The sequence below is a fragment of the Eschrichtius robustus genome, chromosome 3, assembly GCF_028021215.1.
Source record: "Eschrichtius robustus isolate mEscRob2 chromosome 3, mEscRob2.pri, whole genome shotgun sequence".
Taxonomy (NCBI): Eukaryota; Metazoa; Chordata; class Mammalia; order Artiodactyla; family Eschrichtiidae; genus Eschrichtius; species Eschrichtius robustus.
This window is the reverse complement of record NC_090826.1, coordinates 80,913,158-80,932,307: the sequence shown is the minus strand read 5'-3', so window position 1 is coordinate 80,932,307 and position 19,150 is coordinate 80,913,158. Positions and strand designations below refer to the sequence as shown.

At 41.0% G+C, this 19,150-nt stretch overlaps 1 protein-coding gene across 9 annotated transcripts in view; it reads left to right on the top strand.

Moving 5' to 3' along the window:
• Window positions 1-18,834, top strand: part of TGFBR3 (transforming growth factor beta receptor 3) — a 199,568-nt gene extending 180,734 nt beyond the window's left edge. For 6 of the 9 annotated variants that reach the window (XM_068540297.1, XM_068540293.1, XM_068540296.1 and 3 more), the window contains 3 exons: window positions 1,515-1,556; window positions 3,950-4,057; window positions 15,397-18,834. In XM_068540297.1, coding sequence (XP_068396398.1) covers window positions 1,515-1,556; window positions 3,950-4,057; window positions 15,397-15,515 — 269 coding nt within the window. In that variant the 3' untranslated portion in view covers window positions 15,516-18,834. The remainder of the gene's footprint in view (window positions 1-1,514; window positions 1,557-3,949; window positions 4,058-15,396) is intronic. The other 3 variants (XM_068540299.1, XM_068540298.1, XM_068540294.1) reach the window with 1 other exon arrangement.
• Window positions 18,835-19,150: the final 316 nt, after the last annotated feature.

Below are 19,150 nucleotides of genomic sequence, written 5' to 3'. Positions count from 1 at the left end.
TTGGCTGTTATATGCTACCCCCTGGTCTATGATATTCTCACTGTTGAGAATAGCATGTCGCTATGCACAAGTACCTTCTTAATCAGTGCTTCCCCAGCTAAGGACAGAGCAACACTCACCAGTCATTTAGCTTACAGCGCAGAATCTGGAATCCTTGGTCAGCCCCTACCCTGATGCTTTCCGGCTCTGACCTTGGGCTGGTCACATGATAACAGTCTCAGGCTGCTCATTGGTATAATAGTGATAAGAATTCTTTTTCTGCCTCCCTTACTGGGCTGGTTGAAACCTCAAATGAGATTAGGCTGTCTAGCACTTTCTGAACGCAAAGGCATTGTATAGAAATGTCAAAGCATAGAAGCATTTTCTTATAGTCTTATTCCAAATTTCCTCTATTGCCTTTATTTTCAAAAAGTGCATCAACATTCTAACCATCCTCCACCAAGCATTTCCAGTAAGGCCGTTCTATGCCAGGCTGAGCCCTGAGGATATACAGATGAATAAGATCTAGACTCTGCCCTGGGGGTAAAAAAAATTGAGAGAATTCCGATGTGATGTGGCACATTTATAACAGAAGAGGGAGGGAATGAGCAAAGGTGGGAGAGACTTGCCCTGCTGGGGTGGGCATGGACTATGAGAGAGTCAGAGAAGGCCTCCCTGTGAAAATGCCAGCAAAGCAGGTCTGGGCAAGGCGGGTACTTGAGGGGATGGCTTGCAACTTGTGATGACATGGAGCTGCATGGACAATTGGGGGAACTTAACTACAAGGAGCCCAGCACGGGTGAGGAGCCCATTAGGAAAGGAGGCTGGAGAGAGGTGGTTATAGGGAGGCAGACCTCTCTGTGCCGTGCGAGAGAGTTTGGATTTTTTTCCCCGTAAACGAAGGGAAGTCATTGAGTGTTTTAATCAGGGCAATAGCATAATCAGCTCTGAGCTCTGGAAAAGTCACTCTGGGGGCACATATGGGGGGAGAAACATTTGGGGTGGGAGCAGTAGTGGTGACAAGGAAACCAGTTAGAAAAGCTCTGTAATAATGCAGATGCGTGATGAGGAGCTGAACTGTAGGATGATTGATAGTATTAGGATGGAAGAATGAAGATGCCTTTACAACACTTGTGTACATTAAAAGACTTTTTTGAAAGTCGAATAATAGTGAATACACTGGAGAAACACAGGATTTAAAGATACTGGATCCTTTTTTAAATAAACAGAAAGGTATACACACACACACACACACACGAATTATCAGACTCAGATTCCTTGAAGGTGTTTGCCTTCAATTTTTCTTCAAATTGGAGAAACTGTACAATTGATCATTAACAAAGTACAGTGTTTAAAATTTCTGAGTAATCCATGTTATAGTCTTGATATCTAAAGAGGATAATTGACAGAGCTTTTACAAAGGAAGTATTTATTAACAAATAGGAAAGTGTCAGCCTCTGCTGAGATTTCGATGACCCTTTGCTTAGAACTTGGTTTCTCTGTAGAATGCATCGTGATTTATGTTTTTGTTTCAGAAACAGGTCCAAGCATTAAGAAACCGATTCCAGTTTCTCCACGTAAGTCTTTATGCAACTGTTTCGAAATAAAGCCTCCTGGGCTTTTATAAGAATGAGTTGGTTATGGAACATTTGCCAAACTTTGAGTTTTGATAAGAAGACTTATGCTCTCATTCTCCCTCACCCCATTTTTCTCGTACTTTCTTTTTTCCCTTCCTCTGTCATGCCTTCATTCTCCTTTCTTTTTTCCTCTCTACCTTTGCCATTTTAAAATATGAATTTGTTAACCCATTGGTGTGTATCACCTTAATGCGTGCGAATGTAGTCACTTTCTTAGTTTTAGGGAAGTTCATCATCTGCATACTTATGTTGATTGTGATCTGAAAGCATTAACATACAGCTATGGGAGGGGTTTGCTTTCTGTATCATCAACAGTATCTACCTGCTCAGAGAAGTAGTGATAAAGGAACTAGCTGCTATACCATTAAGACAATCACTAGTCCAAGGGGTGTTGAGAAGGCTTGTAAGACAAAAAGGGAGAGAGACCAACTGCTGCAAAATGATGCGTTGGAAATTATCGGGGCCAATTTCAGTGCTTCATACAGAAGAAAACTCTGACCCAGAAGTATTTAAGTGACTTCCCCATGGTTATAATTGTCACTGAGGCAGGACAAGAGCCTGGGCTTTCTGGGTGTGCACCCAGAGCTCTTCTAGATAATGTGGCCTTGTGAGGAGAGTCTGTACTTTTTTTTCCTCTTTAAGACTTTCCAGGTTAGTCTCCATGGCTGACCCCATAACATACACGTAAAAATCAGTCTGGAGAGTTCCTTTATGCTAAGTACTTTATAAACCATTCTATTAAGTGTATTATTTTAACAATATCATGGAACAGTATCATGAACCCAGAAAGAGATGCATATGGACACGTTCTCTGGTAATCACCTCGTCTGATTCTCATAAATGACACCTTCGTCTTTAGAATTTTAGAATTTTTTCATTAAAAACTTTTACTCATGCCCCACTTCTGCATCTGTAGGCATGAAAAGACAAGTCATCTTTTAATATCTGTCCTACAGACTAAATTAGGTTGATGGCGGCTTGGTTTGTCTTAACCTCCATAGCGTTCTTCCCACTTCTCACTCCTCCTAGAGGATTCCCAGCCCCTTTGCAATCTCCTTTTGTTTACCCCCTGCCTGCAGCAGGTGAGGTAGTGCTGTCCCATTTTTTAGAAGTTAAATGAACACCATAGGGCACATGGCTAGAAGAGTAGGGACCAGGACTTGGGAATTTGGATCCTTCAGAATCTTCTCTACCACATTCTACTTTTCCTGAGCCCTTTCAAGTGCTGGGGCTGCTCAAGGGTCACATTTGTCTACACCTATATCTTCTACACTGAAGTTGTTGAATTTACATAGAGATCAGCTGGAGTCACTTCTGACTGGAGAGGAGCATAGAAACAGTATTGAAATAATGGGGACATCCTGTACCTTCAATTTATAGTAAAAAAAAAAAAAAAAAGAGAGAGACTTTAGAAATTTTATTCCACCAAAAACCTCTCTCCCTTGGAAACTGATTTTTACTTTTTATAAGTGATTCAAAGAAGGTAGTTCTCTTAAATGAAAGGAAATGTTCTATTTCTGTGGCCTGGAGTTAATTTCAAATATAAAAATCTTTGCCAAATGGAGGAACAATTGGTTCTATTTATATGTTTTGCTGACCATAAAATTGACATCACTCCCCACTGAGGAGTATTTCCGTTCACCTCATAGAAAGATCATGGTTGGAAAAGTGTTAAAAAGTAGGTTGTGTTAAATGACACAATAGGTAATTGTTGAGATGGAGGGTTTAATGTGAGGAGGTCAGTGAAATTTTATAATCCATAGGACTAGTTTATCCTTATTGTATGTTTTCTCCTTCTCACCACCTTTCTTCCTGTTATCTTTCATACTTTTAAATGTTCATGAAAGTATGTTTGTAAAGTGTTTGGAGTGTGTTTTTTATGTAGTGTCTTGTTGTTTTTTGTGTAGTGTCTCAGTGTTCAGTGAATAAGAAGCCATGAGTCAGATTTTGATAGAAGTTCACCTTATTTTCCCAAGCATCTTAACCTTTGACCTTTCAAGCCACTTTACCATTCAAATAGTAGGTCCTCAGATTGAGACAATGAACCATAGACCTAAGGTTTTACAGAGTTGACAAATTTGATTTTTTTAGTAAGTTTATTGCTCAAAATAAATTGCAAACTGAGGGTATCTTGGAAATCTGAAAATTTCATTTTTCTCTTGAGAAAATATTTGCAAGGTACACATACAGTGTATTTTATTGGAATCCGCTTTTTATCCTCAGATTTTATTAGCTGGTGCTCAGCCTTTCTGACAATACTTGTGAAACAATATAAAATTGCAGCATGTGATGCAGAGTCACTCAAAGTATGCATTGGTTTCTCTTCATTATAGCGATATTCCATGGTCTGGACACCCTAACCGTGATGGGCATTGCGTTCGCAGCATTTGTGATTGGAGCACTGCTGACAGGGGCCTTATGGTACATCTATTCTCACACAGGTTAGTGTGACTGTTGCATATCAGTTGGTGCACATTCCATGTGCCTGGCACACTATAGACACTCAGTGTTTCATTGCATGGATGAATGGATGAAATAATGAATGAAAGAGAGAGAAAGTTCATTCCCACCATTTTCACATTTACGTATTTGGCATGAATTGGGTTTTGCAAAAATATAATTTGCTTTAAGCAAATCTCTAAATTCCTTTTAGAAAAGGAATGTTTAAACTATTTATGTTAATTACATTTGCGATGTTGCTGAAGTTTAGCTGCTAATAAAGCTATTTTGTGGTTAGGGTTTAATTAAAGAAAGATAATGCAGGCAAACTGGAAACATAAAACATTCCCCCAAAGCTAAAAACTTCAGAATAAACATATAAATGGGCAGGAAGTAAAAAAGGAAGCCAAGGTGCTGAGCAATGTCCACCAGAGGCCCTAATCAACGGCATAAACCAGAATTTCTCCACCTTTTTAAAATGCATACCATGTCTTCTTTGATAAACATAGAATTCTCATGTCTTGCTTGAAAATTATTTAAATTTTCAAAATATATTTTCGTGAATTATAAACAGATAAAAATGGTGAAACAAAGCAGTTTGTTTTCAAGTTATGCTCTTCCACCCATAAACATTCTCATGTGCCTTTCTTCCTGCCCCTTACCCCCAGTCCCAGGGTTGAAACATTCTGGCCTGAACAGAGAACCTGTTCTGACTCCAAGACAGAATGCAGGCCAGGCTCGGAGAGTCTGTCATGCAAGGGGAAGGAACAAATGGACTGCCCTTCTATTGCTTCTTTCTTAGGTTCCTTGCAAATATGGAAAGGAAAGACATGCATTTTGAGGCGTGTCTAGGAAGCTAGTTGGTACTGTCTGTTCTTGGATGCTTGTTTACACTGTGAAGCTAGGTAAGCTGCTGGATTGATCATTCAGGTGAGACAGGCACAGACTTTCTGTTTAGAATTTCATTAATTCTCCATTGAACCAACACATGCCATGATCTTTGGCCTTACCTTGGGCCATCCAACTAGCCAGGCTGAAACGATGGCTGCTTTATAGGGGAGAGAAGTACGGAAGGGCGTTTTGAGAAGTCATATCTTAATCTTCATCAGAATCTTCCCTTCAAATACTGCATTCTCTGACTGACTTACTTTAAATTATGGCAGAAGGAGAAGAATGAACCCTATGGTGCCTAGCGTGGGAAAGTCACACAGTGCAAAACAAAAGTTTAGGAGTTTAATAGTAGGCTTTGAGTCCACAGATTCCTCATCAGCAACCTTTGAGTGAAGCCAGTTACCCTTAGCACAGGTTTGAACTGTGAGGGTTCACTTATACGCGGATATTTTTCAATAATAAGTACTACAGCACTACACGGTCCGCGGTTGGTTAAATCCACGGATGCAGAGGAACTGCGGATGCGGAGGGCTGACTATAAGTTACATGCAGATTAACCTCCGTGTGGTTCAAGGGTAAAGTGTATATTTCATGAGAGAGAAAGGAAATAAGTCTCTTAAGTGTAAGGCTCTGAGGATATATGAACACCTGTGAATCAGTTTAGGAATGTTCTTCTTCATGAACAGCGTATACAAGCGCTGGAAGGCACAGCATTTAGCAGAGGAGCATCTTAGAGTTAATACTTTTGTCACAGGAGTACTGACACATTCACATCTCAGACTCACAGTTCTTTGCAACTTTCCCCAATCTCCTGCATGGCTGTAAGGTTCTAGGGCTGTTGGGCAGCTTATGCTGTATATATTAGGAATGAACTTGAAAGTACGCCGAGAAGACTCTGTAGCCCTGAGAATTTCTACGGGGTAGTCACCCACAGACGCTTACCACGTACCTGCTGAGCCATGACTGGCCTTGGTCATAGAGCTACACCCCCAAACCCCGAAAGCTATAATCTCAGGCCAGTAGGGCCAGGAAGCCAGGTGAAGGCAGAAGAGGGCAACCAGATGGCACTCACTATGGGAACAGATCCCACTGAACTCCCTCTAATAATCCCAGACTCTTGTCCATGGCCACGCTTACAAACCCGGGAAAAAGCAAAGCCTGATTCCATGGCACGTATTGCTGCTTGTTAAATTCTAAGGTGTGTTGTTACTGTTCCCTTCTCCCCCAAACCAGAGACTTAAGGAGGAGTTTTTAAGTTTTGTTCATGTAGAAGTAGATTTGTAAGTAGATTAAAAAACAAAAACAAAAACACAAAGGCCTTCCTGTGATGATTTCCAGCAAAATAAATTATGCTGATTTGGAAGCTGAAAGGTTTATAGACACTGTCATTTGGGCTCTAAACCTGTTAGCATCACATATGATACAGCTTCAAATGACTTTTAAAAAATTAATTAATTAATTAATTTAGGCTGTGCCAGGTCTTAGTTGCAGCACGCGGGATCTTTTTAGCTGCGGCATGTGGACTCCCAGCTGTGGCACGCATGCGGGATCCAGCTCCCTGACCAGGGATCGAACCCGGGCCCCCTGCATTGGGAGCGCAGAGTCTTACCCACTGGACCACCGGGGAGTCCCCAAATGACTTTTTATTAAAAGCTATAGCCTATGGTTCATTTTAAAGACTGCTCATAAGGAATACCAGCGTCATGCAAGCAAGAAAAATGCTCACTTTAGGACCAAATGGTAGTTTCCTATCTAGAACCCCCTCAGTTTCTTACCTGGGTCAGCTAGCAGCAAGTTTAGATAAAAAGAGAAGATCATAATGCAGTGGCCAATGGTAAGAGGTGTCTATACAAACACTGACTCAGTCCATTCAGTTTCCACAATAATCTAAGCTGTGGAACTCAGACCTTATATGGTATATTTGGGGGTTCAGGCAGCATCTGCCTCTATGGCTAAAACGATCCTTAATTTAGACAACTTCCTGTTGTGCTGTCCATTCCATCTGCAGCACAGAGTGCAGAACCAAGTCACAGGTTTCAATTGTGGAGATCTACTTACACACCTGGAATGTGTGTTAGTCCAAAAAAGCTGGGTCCCTGCTTTATCATATGACAACTTTGGGCACAATAAGAGATACTTCCTTAGGGCTATATTCACCCCCTTAGGGCTATATTCACTCTGTTTGGAAAACTCCATTTCTAATATTTACATTCTCCACTAAGATGGTGCAGAGTGGAGGGGCAGTCAGGGTGGAAATGGTGCTGGAATGGAGCCATAGAATCTTCATACTCCTGGGAGCCTAGCTAGGTCGTGGTCCCTAACCTGACTCATGAAGGTCCCAAAAGTCATGTGCAATATTATATCTATTAATTTTTTGAGGAGAGGAGCAAAAGCATTTATTTTTAATTTTTAGTAAAACTTTTAAGCTTTATCACAACATGCACATAGTTTAAAGGCTGAAATAGTTCTGTAAGACTTGTTATGAAAAACATGAGTCCCCTACTGCCCCACTCCCTTTTCTGTCTCTTCAGAGCACCATTTTTGACTCTTAGCTGATTCTCTTGGACATCAATCCATATCTCTAAATAACATGAATATATTGCCACTTCTTGACAAAAATTTTAGGTCTTTTCTGTTGACCTCTTACTATGGAAAATGAAAATTTAGTTCTCTTTCAGCCCTGTGTCCCGATTATATATTCATGCCCTTTTTGTCCCCCTTGTCCCCACCATCCTCCAAATAGAATTACACTGACATTTTGGTTAGGTCAGAATTAATGTTTGCATTATTATGACAGCCTAAATACTAACCACACTTTAGCCATGTAGTATAATAGTGTTGCTTCTCCTGCATGACTTCTTATTTTCCCTAGAATTAATAATTGTCTCTCTCTCCACCCCCACATTACCTTGGTTTTGTATATAATTATCACTAATTCATCAGTTGACTCTCTGCCAATTGTCTCAATCTCCTCTTAACACTTACACATTCAGACATCAGATATTCTACTGATTCATTTTCCTCAGTACTTTCTAGTTGTGGATGTCCTGTGTCATGGATCCTGTCTTCCCCCTTCTTGGTTTAAAGGGAACATAAGAGGTAAATGTTTTTTGCACCATGCATGTCTGCAAATATCCTCATTTTATACAAACACTTGGTAGATAGTTTGGCAAGGTATAGAATTCTAGGTTACAACTAGTTTTTCTTCAGAATTTTGAAAGCACTCCTCATTGAGTTTTACCTCTGAAGATTGCTTTTGGGAAATGCAAAGCCATTCAGATTCCTGAGCTGTTTTTTCTCTCTGGAAGAAATTTCACAATAATAGTGCTTGATTTAGGTATATTTTCATTCATTATGCTGGGCATTAATTGAGCCCTTTCAGTCTAGAAACTATGTCCTCCATTGTTGAGATTTTTTAGAATTATTTATTTTTTCTTGCCCCTGTTTTTTTTGTTCTCTCATTCTAGAAATAATTTTATTTGAAAGTTGAACCTCTTGAATCGTCCTCTAATTTTCCTTTTCTGTTTTCCATCTTCTTCCTTTCTTTATTTTCTAGGAGATTTCTTCATCTTTATCTTTCAGTTTCTTATTGCATTTTTAATACTGCCTTCATATTTGTTAATTCCAAGAAGTATTTCCTATGAATTAAAAAAAATATATCCTACTCTTACGGGTGCAATGTCTTATCTCTCTGAGAATATTAATATAGAGTTATTTAAGAATAGGGAAGTTCTGAGCTTGTGGGTAGAACATATTGATTTTGAACTTCCCTTAGGGTGATCTGGCTAGGCCTTTTACTGAGGAACTCCTGGTATCTCATCTTTGGATCTTTCCTCTTGAGCTTATCAGATTTTCAATGAAACAGGTTTTCCTGTTTCCTTCCTGGAGGTTGTAGTTCTGGCTGTCAGCATTCTGGGGGTCACAACATTCAACATGTAGACATTAATTTAATTCTCCTCTGTAATTGTGGTTCTCTACCCTCAGTTGTGCTGGTGTTGGTCATTCCCGGAACCCTAGTTTCATCCTCTTTAGAGAGTAAACTTCCTGTCTTCCTCCCAGATGAGGAAGGGCAGGGTCCCAGCACCATGGAGTAAAGAAGGGGATTTAGAGAAATGTTATTGCTTCTCAAACAGAAGTTTAGCCAACCCAACTTCTTACAGCCCTATGTTCACCCTCTTGCCTAGGGGTACCTGATGCCACCATTTCCTGAGTTTTTGAGGAGTTCTGTGTTACAACTTGGCTGTTTCTCAGCTTTTCCTACTGGTGGCTTAGTTTCCACCTAAGCCTTGACTTGAATCTGCTAAGTCAGTTACTACTCACCCATTTCCTCATTAACTTCCAATATTTTATTGCTATTGTCTCCACTCCTGTTTTCTTTCTTCTTCTTGTAGGTTTTCTTTCTTCTTATAGGTTTATGCCTTTTAAAAATCTGTAAATTGTCATTTTGGTAAGATTTTCCTCTAAGCCTATGACTTGCAGTTTTGTACCAATTAATATCTTGATTCTTGATATTTGAATTTCATAAGCTCCCTCCTGTGAGAAGAGTAAACTAGACTACCTTTAGTTTAGGGAAGTTTTCAATCTCTTTTCATCAGTTTCAAAAATTATCCCTCCCCATTCTCCAAGAAAAAAGACCTACCTTTTGCGGGCAAAACTGTAGGAGGGGGTGGGTTAGATGTTGTTATAATTTATCTTTACTTTAACTTGCCTTTGTGGTCCCTGAACAGGATGCACTCAAAGTCTGATGATAATAAGAAGAGGCAGAAGAGAAAGAAGAGGGGAAAAGTGGGAGGGAGGCCACCTTCTATGTGTATCTGTACCACCTTAGGTGTGGGCTATTGTCAGAAATTGGACTTGAAGCACTAGTTTGTTCAACTGCTAATCTTGTTACCTGAGCCAAGAATGTGAACCATGTTTCTCTTTAGTAAACATAGAGATGATCTGTACTTCACAGGGTTATGAAGGTGAGAGTATTTAAACAAGAGATGCAAGTGAAAAGTTTTCTGAACTCCAAAGTCCTCCAAAAAATGTAAGGTTGCTCATATGTGCAGGCAGAAAAAAATCTAAGTGTGGAAGGAACACTGTGTTTCACAGAACAAAGTAAAATGCTGAGATGTTGAATTAGGTGTGCCTGTCCCAATCCCTCGGGCTTCTGTTCAACAATCCTGAGTTGAACACACTGTATGTTCTTAAAGCAGAAGTCAAGCACATACCCAGGTCCACCTGAGTCAGGTAATTAGGATGCTCCTTTTAATTAGGAGCGTCTCTGGAGGCTTCAAATGCTTTCAGACATCTGAAGTTTCTCTAAGCTCCCCAGTTTAGTCCAGGTGAAGAAAGAAACAGCAAAAAGATCAGCTGAAGTGTGACTAAACTAGGAGACAAGAGACTAACTCCCAGGGATCAGAAAGATGCAGGTGGGACAGATGGGAACCCTGGTATGCCTGGAGAGAGGGCAGGATCCACTCTTTTCACCCAAGTGCTCAGGTTAAGTTAAAGTAAGATGCCTACAGAAAACCAAAGTGCAGGTGCGAACAGGTTGGCCATATTGCGGGAACATAGAAAGAAAGTGGGAGGCAGAACATTTTGAAAGATTTTACTTACTGCCTTGAAACCTTTCTCCATAACTTATAACAACATCTAATTCACCCCTCCTGCAGAGTTTTGCCTACAACAGCAAAGTCCTTTAGCTTGAAAAGTGAGGAGGGACAATTTTTGAAAATGATGAATAGTGATTGAAAGCTTCTCTAAACTAAAGGTGGTCTAGTTCACTCTCCTTATTGGAGTGAGCTTGTGAAATAATTATAATTAGGATATCAAGAGACAATAATTGGTACAAAATTGCAACCAACACATAGGCCTAGAGGAAAATATCTTTGTTTTCTCTGCAGCATCAAGTAATATTAGGTCTAAGTCACCCCCAGGAATATGGTTTTCAATCCAATGCTTAAATATCTCTCAAGAAAGAAATTCCATAAATTCCCGCTATAACTAGCCAGTCCTCATAATCAGCAAGTTCCCTGCTATGTGACCTAAATCTCTGTCACTGCCATTTAAACTCATTTCCTCATGTACTGCTCTCCAGGGAGCAGTACACCTGTCTGCTCCTCTTTGTAATAATCCTCTGTGGGCAATATTTGCAAACGGTCTGCTTTGGGCTAAATAACTGAGATTCCTCTCACCTTTCTTTAAAATTCTTCTGTTGTTGTTTCCCCATAGAGCTTCTCCATGTTATTCACATCTTTAGATTAAGTTTCTTCCCCAGGACCTGCCATGGTGAAAGATTTTTTTTTTTTTTTTTAAAGTGAGCCAGACCCACTGAATAATTGGCCACTGAGGGCTGATCAATTTGAGGCTCTTTTCTTTTTCTTTTTTTCTTTTTATAATATTCTCTTACTATTTTTTTTTATTATTTATTTATTTATTTATTTATTTATTTATTTATTTATTTATTTATTTATTTATTTATTTATTTATTTATTTATTTATTTATTTATTTATTTATTTATTTATTTATTTATTTATTTATTTATTTATTTATTTATTTATTTATTTATTTATTTATGGCTGTGTTGGGTCTTCGTTTCTGTGCAAGGGCTTTCTCTAGTTGTGGCAAACGGGGGCCACTCCTCATCGCGGTGCGCGGGCCTCTCACCATCGTGGCCTCTCCTGTTGCGGAGCACAGGCTCCAGACGCGCAGGCTCAGTAATTGTGGCTCGTGGGCCCAGCTGCTCCACGGCATGTGGGATCCTCCCAGACCAGGGCTCGAACCCGTGTCCCCTGCATTGGCAGGCAGATTCCCAACCACTGCGCCACTAGGGAAGCCCGTGAAAGATTTAAGAGATAAGAATGCAGTTGTAAAGTAGACTGCCAAAGAGGTGGCAGGAAATCGGATCTGGACAGCTCCACGCCAAGCTAAAGAAAGGAAATAGGTTATCCCCTAAAATATGTGGGGTTTTTTTTTTTTTTTTCTTAAAAGCATCTCTGGCAATATCTAAGCTCAGCCACAGGCTAATAGGTGAGCCGGGTGGAATGGAAGGCAGCCATGCTCACCATTATACCACCAACTCACACTGAGCCGGGTGGAATGAATCCTTGTCCTAACACACCTTCCTCCTGAGTATCCCGTGTGCCAGATGCCTCTTTCCCCTACTCACTCTCCTTCCCAAATATCTCTTCCTCGGTGGTTTGAGATTTTAGGAGCAAAGCATGAAGACTGAACACATTTCTTCTGACGGCCAAGCTTGATATTTATGAGCAGGGAGCCTTCCTTGAACCTGCATTCTCTAAGTGCGCCTGCTCTGCGTAGCCCTGCGGTCCTCCCTGACCATCCATCTTCTCCAGAAGTAGGCTGGTTGTATTTGTCACCCAAGGGATATTTTAGAGAAACTCAGTGCTCCAAGAAATCAGAGGTCACTGTGATAGAGAGCAGAAAACCAAAGAACCCATCTTAGAAAACCTAAGGGACTCTGTTGGCTTTTTAAGCAGAAACATCTGCACATTAAACTTTCTTTCTCATGGTGAATTTTTCTGTAGTGCCACTTGCATCTGACAATGAGAAAACTTTTCTTGATTTCTCCAAAGGTAAAAGTTTTTCCAAAGGTAAAAGTTTTTAACAACTTGGTTATACTGAGAAGTCGCACATCTTACATGTGAAAAAAACACAGAGCTAGAAGGGATAGTCTAAAGAAGCTATTTTCAACATTTCCAAGCAGATTCTCAAACAAAGGTACTCCTTGGCACACTGTTTTCTCAAAGCCAGCAGATTATTAGGTTAAGTTGACTTGTCCACCCTGGTGAAATGTATCCTGTAGTCTTGAGTATAGGGGACTTCTTTGTTTTGTTTTGCTTGGGGTTTCATTTTGGACGGTGTTTTGTATTAGCAGCGCAAGAGTTTCCAAAACTCTGGAAGTTGAAAGACCTTTTTAATGGGCAATGATTAAAATAAACTGACATGGCAACAAATTATATTTGGCAAATAGACATCGGAAAGCAAATATTCAGACTTCCTGGGCAGGGAGTAGTACTGGCACTTTTCCTGAATGTGAATAATCAAGCACATGTCACATTTGGGATGAGACAAACCTGTTCACTGTCGATAGAACAGCCAAAGCCATCTTGCTTTAGCTGCTATCAGGCTGAACAAACGAAACCCAGGTGAGCCAAAACGGGGAGTTAGGGTATTGACTTACCTCCTGCTTTTCTGATGGATCCTTTATTGAAATGGAGAAAAGATATTTTTAAAATGCGCTTCACATACAGCCACTTTAGTCCTGCTAATTGATAACCTGAGAATCCAGCTGGGTATGTTTCAACATGTGGGTTGTAAGGGGGCTGAATTTTTAAAGTATATCACGAGTTGTTCTAGCCTCTGGAGGTTTTGGGGTGTTTTGGGGGTGGGAGGGGGTAGACATAATTCAGAATAGCTAACAGATTTAATTTCCTTTTAGAAATAAAGTTCCCACTCTGGGGAAAGTGGATATCTGGCAGAAAGTCACTATCATTGAGGCAAACTTCCCCACCTTTAACTAAATGCACACATGAAGGGTAGAGGGTAATGCTGGAAAGGGTCCAAAATATAGATTGCCAAAAAAAGAAGAGTGAAAATACATTGTTTCTCTGCCTTTGAGGAATACTGACCTGCTCTCCCCTCTCCATCCCACCAATCCCAGAAGAATAGATAATCAGAGGAAATACAGCAAGGGCCAAATATGCAGCAAGCATATGAAGGCCCTGAGGTTGAGGCCAGAATGTGTGTTGTAGCTGTGTGGTTCATAAATGGGTGACAGGGAAAGCTGTAACCAGACCCAGAGGCATGAGCTGCTTCTACATTTTGTAGAACTGCTGTTTTGGCAGAGGCTTTTGAGGGGCCCCAAAAGGGGAATGGAAGTAACGGGCTAAGTTCCTGTGCTTGGAGGGCAGAGCCTTTGCTGGTGTGTTTTGTTTTAAGAAAGAGGCCAGAGGGTTGCTTATCAACTGCGGAGTGCTGTGTATTTCAGCCTGACAGGAAAGAGGAGGCTCATTCATAAACAGACCTGGCCCTCCGGGGCTTCCCACATTGGAGCGGGGAGATCGCTGACCAGAAGTGTACGAAGTTGACGCTTTGACTTTTCGAAGAAAATGCAGTATTTGTCATCAGAGAGCCTTGATCACTTTTCCCTACCTAGAGCCATTGTTTGAGGGCTGCCCTGAGGCCAGTTTTGTTGAAGAAAAGAGCTCTAGAGCCTTTTGCAGCGCTAAATGCAGACCATCTGTGTGACCCAAGGTTCCCCCCGCCCTCCCCACAGCCCTGCGCACTTGACGTGAGGTATGGGCTTTGCTGAAATGCAGTGGGGGGGGTGTGATGAAAAGTGGGGTGCTTGATGTGTGAGGAGATGACTCAGGCTGCACCCTGCAGTAAACCTCCAAATGGAGGGGCTGTTGCCTGGCAACCACAGTCCCCTTGTGCAGCAGCTAAGCCCCTTCTTCAAAAGGTGTTTCTGGGAGCAGGCTCCTTCTATACCTGCATTTCTCAGGCGGGTCGTGTGCTCCATGCACAGTGCTCTCTCCGCTGTAGCTAGGGAAAAACCTAGCCGTCACCACCCCTATTTCGACCAGGGGTATTCAGAAAAAGGCCTCCAAATTGCCAAGATTCTCTTATTACAGTTTAAAGGTCTCACTCTCCGAACCCTACGATACCTTTATGAGAGGAGGTGTTTCCTGAATACAGGTGCTGGTCAGTTGGATCACACAGTACAGATGATGGTGGTCTTCAAAGGTTGCAGGCACGGAAATCCTGGGCGTTCGTCCTCAACTACCAGGGGTCTTTGCCCCTATTAACTGTCAGTCGGCTTGAAATCAGTTCTCTTTTTCCCCATGCAAGAGGCTTTAAAAGCAAAATAAAATACCCACAAGCAGAACAGCCTTATGGTACAAGGCCTTCTGGTCTAGTTGCTTCTGCCCATGGATGAGAAGAACATCAGAGAAAATGGGCTTTTCATTGTTATACAGCAGAAATTAGGACACCGTTGTAAAGCAATTATACTCCAAAAAAGATGTTTAAAAAAATAACTAAATAGGGGCTTCCCTGGTGGCGCAGTGGTTGAGAGTCTGCCTGCCAATGCAGGGGACACGGGTTCGAGCCCTGGTCTGGGAAGATCCCACATGCCGCGGAGCAACTGGGCCCGTGAGCCACAGCTACGGAGCCTGCGCATCTGGAGCCTGTGCTCCGCAACAAGAGAGGCCGCGATAGTGAGAGGCCCGCGCGCCGCGATGAAGAGTGGCCCCCGCTCGCCGCAACTAGAGAAAGACCTCGCACAGAAACGAAGACCCAACACAGCCAAAAATAAATTAATTAATTAATTTTAAAAAAAATAACTAAATAAGATAAGGCAAAAACTGAGTAAAAGTTCTTTTCAGAAGTGCACGTGTGTAACATGCGTGTCTCCTCACCCCTTTTCTTCATTAACTGCAGGAGAGACTGCAGGAAGGCAGCAGGTCCCCACCTCCCCACCAGGCTCGGAAAACAGCAGCGCAGCGCACAGCATCGGCAGCACGCAGAGCACGCCCTGCTCCAGCAGCAGCACGGCCTAGCCTGCCCCGCCCACCGCCAAGGGCAGGACCCGGAGGGAGCCCACACCTGGGTCCAGATTCCAGACTCGGGAGGCTAGATCGTGGGTCCCTGGTAAAGAGAGTGAATTTCAATATAGCGATCACCTGTTGTGTTCACCCCCCACCCAGGACTAATGTAAATGTGACCCCTGGGCTTCTGTAACACACTAGATTCATGTGAGAAAGCTAAGGTGGTGGCCTTCTCCACCAGCCCCTCACAGGCTTGGGGGTTTTCAATGTGAAACACATGCCAGTTTTTAAAATGCTGCTTTGTCTAGGTAAGAACATCCGTAATTTGGAGCCCTACGTTTTACCCAGACGCAAAGAGTTGGTAAAAGGATAATAGTCAGATAGTAGAACCAGTGAGTAGATGTGGCCAAAGATTCTTTTATAACTGAACCAAGATGTAAAACAACAGAAATGCTTCAAGACTTTCTCAGTGTGTTCCTCCATGTCTAATTTGCACCTTCTGGATGCACGCTTCTCACCTTGCTGCCACACTTGTGGGGACTGCTGTGTCGGCTTGATGGGTGCTGCCCTCACGGACTGCATCCTGACACACCTCAAGGCAACATTCCTTTCTTGTGCCCTGGGCCAAAACCAGTGCTGATTTCCTTATCAGCTTCCTCCTTCTCCCCACATTCACACACCAACTGCAAAAATGTCTTAATGCAAATTTTACATTTCTTTATAGGCATATAGAAATTGAAAATGGCCAAAATCTGGGACTGCAGATTTGTGCCCATTTATGACAATGTGTTCTATTACATTAATGTGTAAATGGGGGCAAAATTCAGTTGTAAAGTTGAGGAGGAATTTGCACAGTGATATATTACCAGTACAAGTATATAATACGTCATTTGGCACATTCGTTTTTTTCAGTTGAAGAAGAGAAAATTCATTCCCATTTTTAAAATGTCCTACACCTTCAGAGTTGGAACTTATTCTTAAATATATTTGAGAGAATTAGTGTTTCCATGCAAAACATGTCAACCTTTTCAATAGACCCTTTTGTAAACACCAAGCTCTTGTAAGATGCAAATGTATGGCAGATCCTTTTGGATTCCTGTTGGTTATCTGAACAGTGTCACCAGTTCTGCCAAGAAACTGATGAGATACGGAAAAAGACACTCATTTGGATTGCTTTAGTTCTCTTGCCTTAAATATACCCCCAAAACTCAAAAAGAATTTGAGGTGAATTTTATTAAAATGGAATAATATGATGCCACTTTGCAGCTAAAATAAGCTCAACTGATACCTCTATGTTAAAAAAAAGCATGCCAGAGGAAAATGTCCATGCCAAATCATTTACTACTGAAGGTAACTTCATTGCAAATAAATATTATTCTTTTTCCAGAATTCTCCCAAACAACTCAGAAGTCTACAAATAGAACAGGCTAGATTCTACCCCCAAACTATTCATAAGCAGATCTAACTGCTCTTAAAATAAGGAAGTTGTGCCTGGTTCTCTGTGAATGGAACCTTAAGTAGGAAATGTTGATGTCACCGGAGACCTGAGGGCAGTGTCTACAAGGCAAATAGGTGGAGATTGACAATCGTTAACCCATCATGGAGTCATGCTGTGATTGATTTGATAGTTATAGACATTCAATCAGGATGATTTTAATCAAAACAGATTGCGGGCTAAGATTTCCAGGCCATCTATAGTGATAATTTTGCAGATTTTCACAGACAAATGAAGATAGGAGATTAGAAAAAATTTTGCCTTCAGTTAACTTTTTTTAACATAAAGGTATCAGAGTGGAGGACCTAGATTATGCTACCTGTGTTTGAAAATAATGCGCTTTGCCTGACCTTCAGCAGAATGTATTGTTTTAGCATATTCTATGTATAAAAAAGTTTAAAGATGTCTTCAAAGAAGACTAGAGTCTTTAAGTCACTTATAGCTATATTTTACTACAAAAATCTGTGTATAAAGATATATTTAAGTGTTTTAGATAAATTTAAGTTACTCCATATGAAATGTTTAATTTCAGTTACTGTGAATTCTTTTGATCAGTTCTTTGCTTTTTAAAAGTCCCTATCCATCCTGTTAAAAAGATGATTAGCTATTAAGAGGTATTAAAAGGTCCAATTCTTAGATGGACAGGGTTAAAACCTTTTGTAATATATTTAAATGTATATTTTTGAGAGAGATGCTACATTGCCGATGATTTTATAAATAATTTAAAATTAATTAACAAATTTATGGGTGCAAACCAAAAGATTTTAAAAGAAAGAGAAGAAGAAATCAACTTTTATTTGTTTGGGTCTTACTATCCAGAAGTATTATTCAGATCAAGAAATTCATGTTGATGAAACCCAATCCTGTGTTAATTGGAGAGTGAACATCATTAAGTATTTCTGAAATGTTTCTAAAAAGTGAACATTTTTTAAAAATTGTGTTCTCTCCCTAGCTTCCTGTTACAGCATTTCCAGTTGCTTCATACTTCACAGTTTTAATACAAAGTATAAGCTTTACTTTATAACACATCCTACAAGTTTCTTTAAAACTGTTTTTATATTCCAGTTAAATTCCTCTATCTGCAAAGTCTTCTGTTACTTCTGCAGGTTACACCCTTCATTTGCAGAGGCCATTTTGTTTTGTTTATTTGATGCAAAAGCTATTGTTGAAATGCTCTAAACTCCAAGGCAGATTGTGTAATACCCTATAGCTTTTCACCGTGTGGTGTGTACCAGCCGTTGCTCTGTATTTGGAAAGTCAGATTCCTTCTCAGTAAGCTGTTTCTATAGCATTTTCTAAACAAAACAAAAGGTCTTTTCCTTGTCTGTAATGAGATTGTAAACCCGTTTCCTGTGTGTGTTCTGTTGTGGGCGTGCTTGGGAGTGTGTGAGGGGGTGTGCACCTGCGTGCCGGTCTTTTTGTACTGTAACTACCTCATGATTTGAGTGATGGTTGTACTGCTGATTGTGTTAACAGAGCACATTTTGTTGGGTGACTCGTGCGTGTGATTTTTTTTTCCTGTTTGTTTTCACTGGGGGTTGTTCATGAAACTGACAGATGTTTTTCTGAAAAGGACTATTATCAGTTTCCAAATACAATACTTCTCTCTTCTGGTTTTTCCTGAATGAGCCTGATTTTGTTGCTGTTTTTCATCATCTATGAGGGTAAAAAGAGTACCCTGAAAATCCCTGTGGCCAGTTTGAGCACCCCTGTTGTACTCTTTTCTCTGTTCAGTATGTCGTCAATCTTGTGAACATGCTTAGATGTATAGTTTTGATAACCACAGTTTTAAGTCCTTTATCTGTGCCTAATAAAAAGATATATATCAATTATTAATACGTGTCTTGTTTGGTCATCATTAAATTCTACCCTCAGGCTGATGTAACCCTTGTTCATTGTGCCTTTCTCCTAAATTTATCATCCGCTATGACTGTGCTGATGAGGAGGAGGGAGGGGAAGGGCCAAGGCTCACAGAGCAGAGGTCGGGGGGTGGGGAGGGGGGCGGTTAGACAGACCGGAGGGGGCGTGCAGGAGTTGCTACTCTTCTCAGAAAAACATGGCAGGAGACCTGGAAGTGGGGGTCAGCCCTGGAATCCGCTCAGGGGCTTTCTGTCAATCTCCTAGAGGCATGGAATGAGAAATAATACGTATT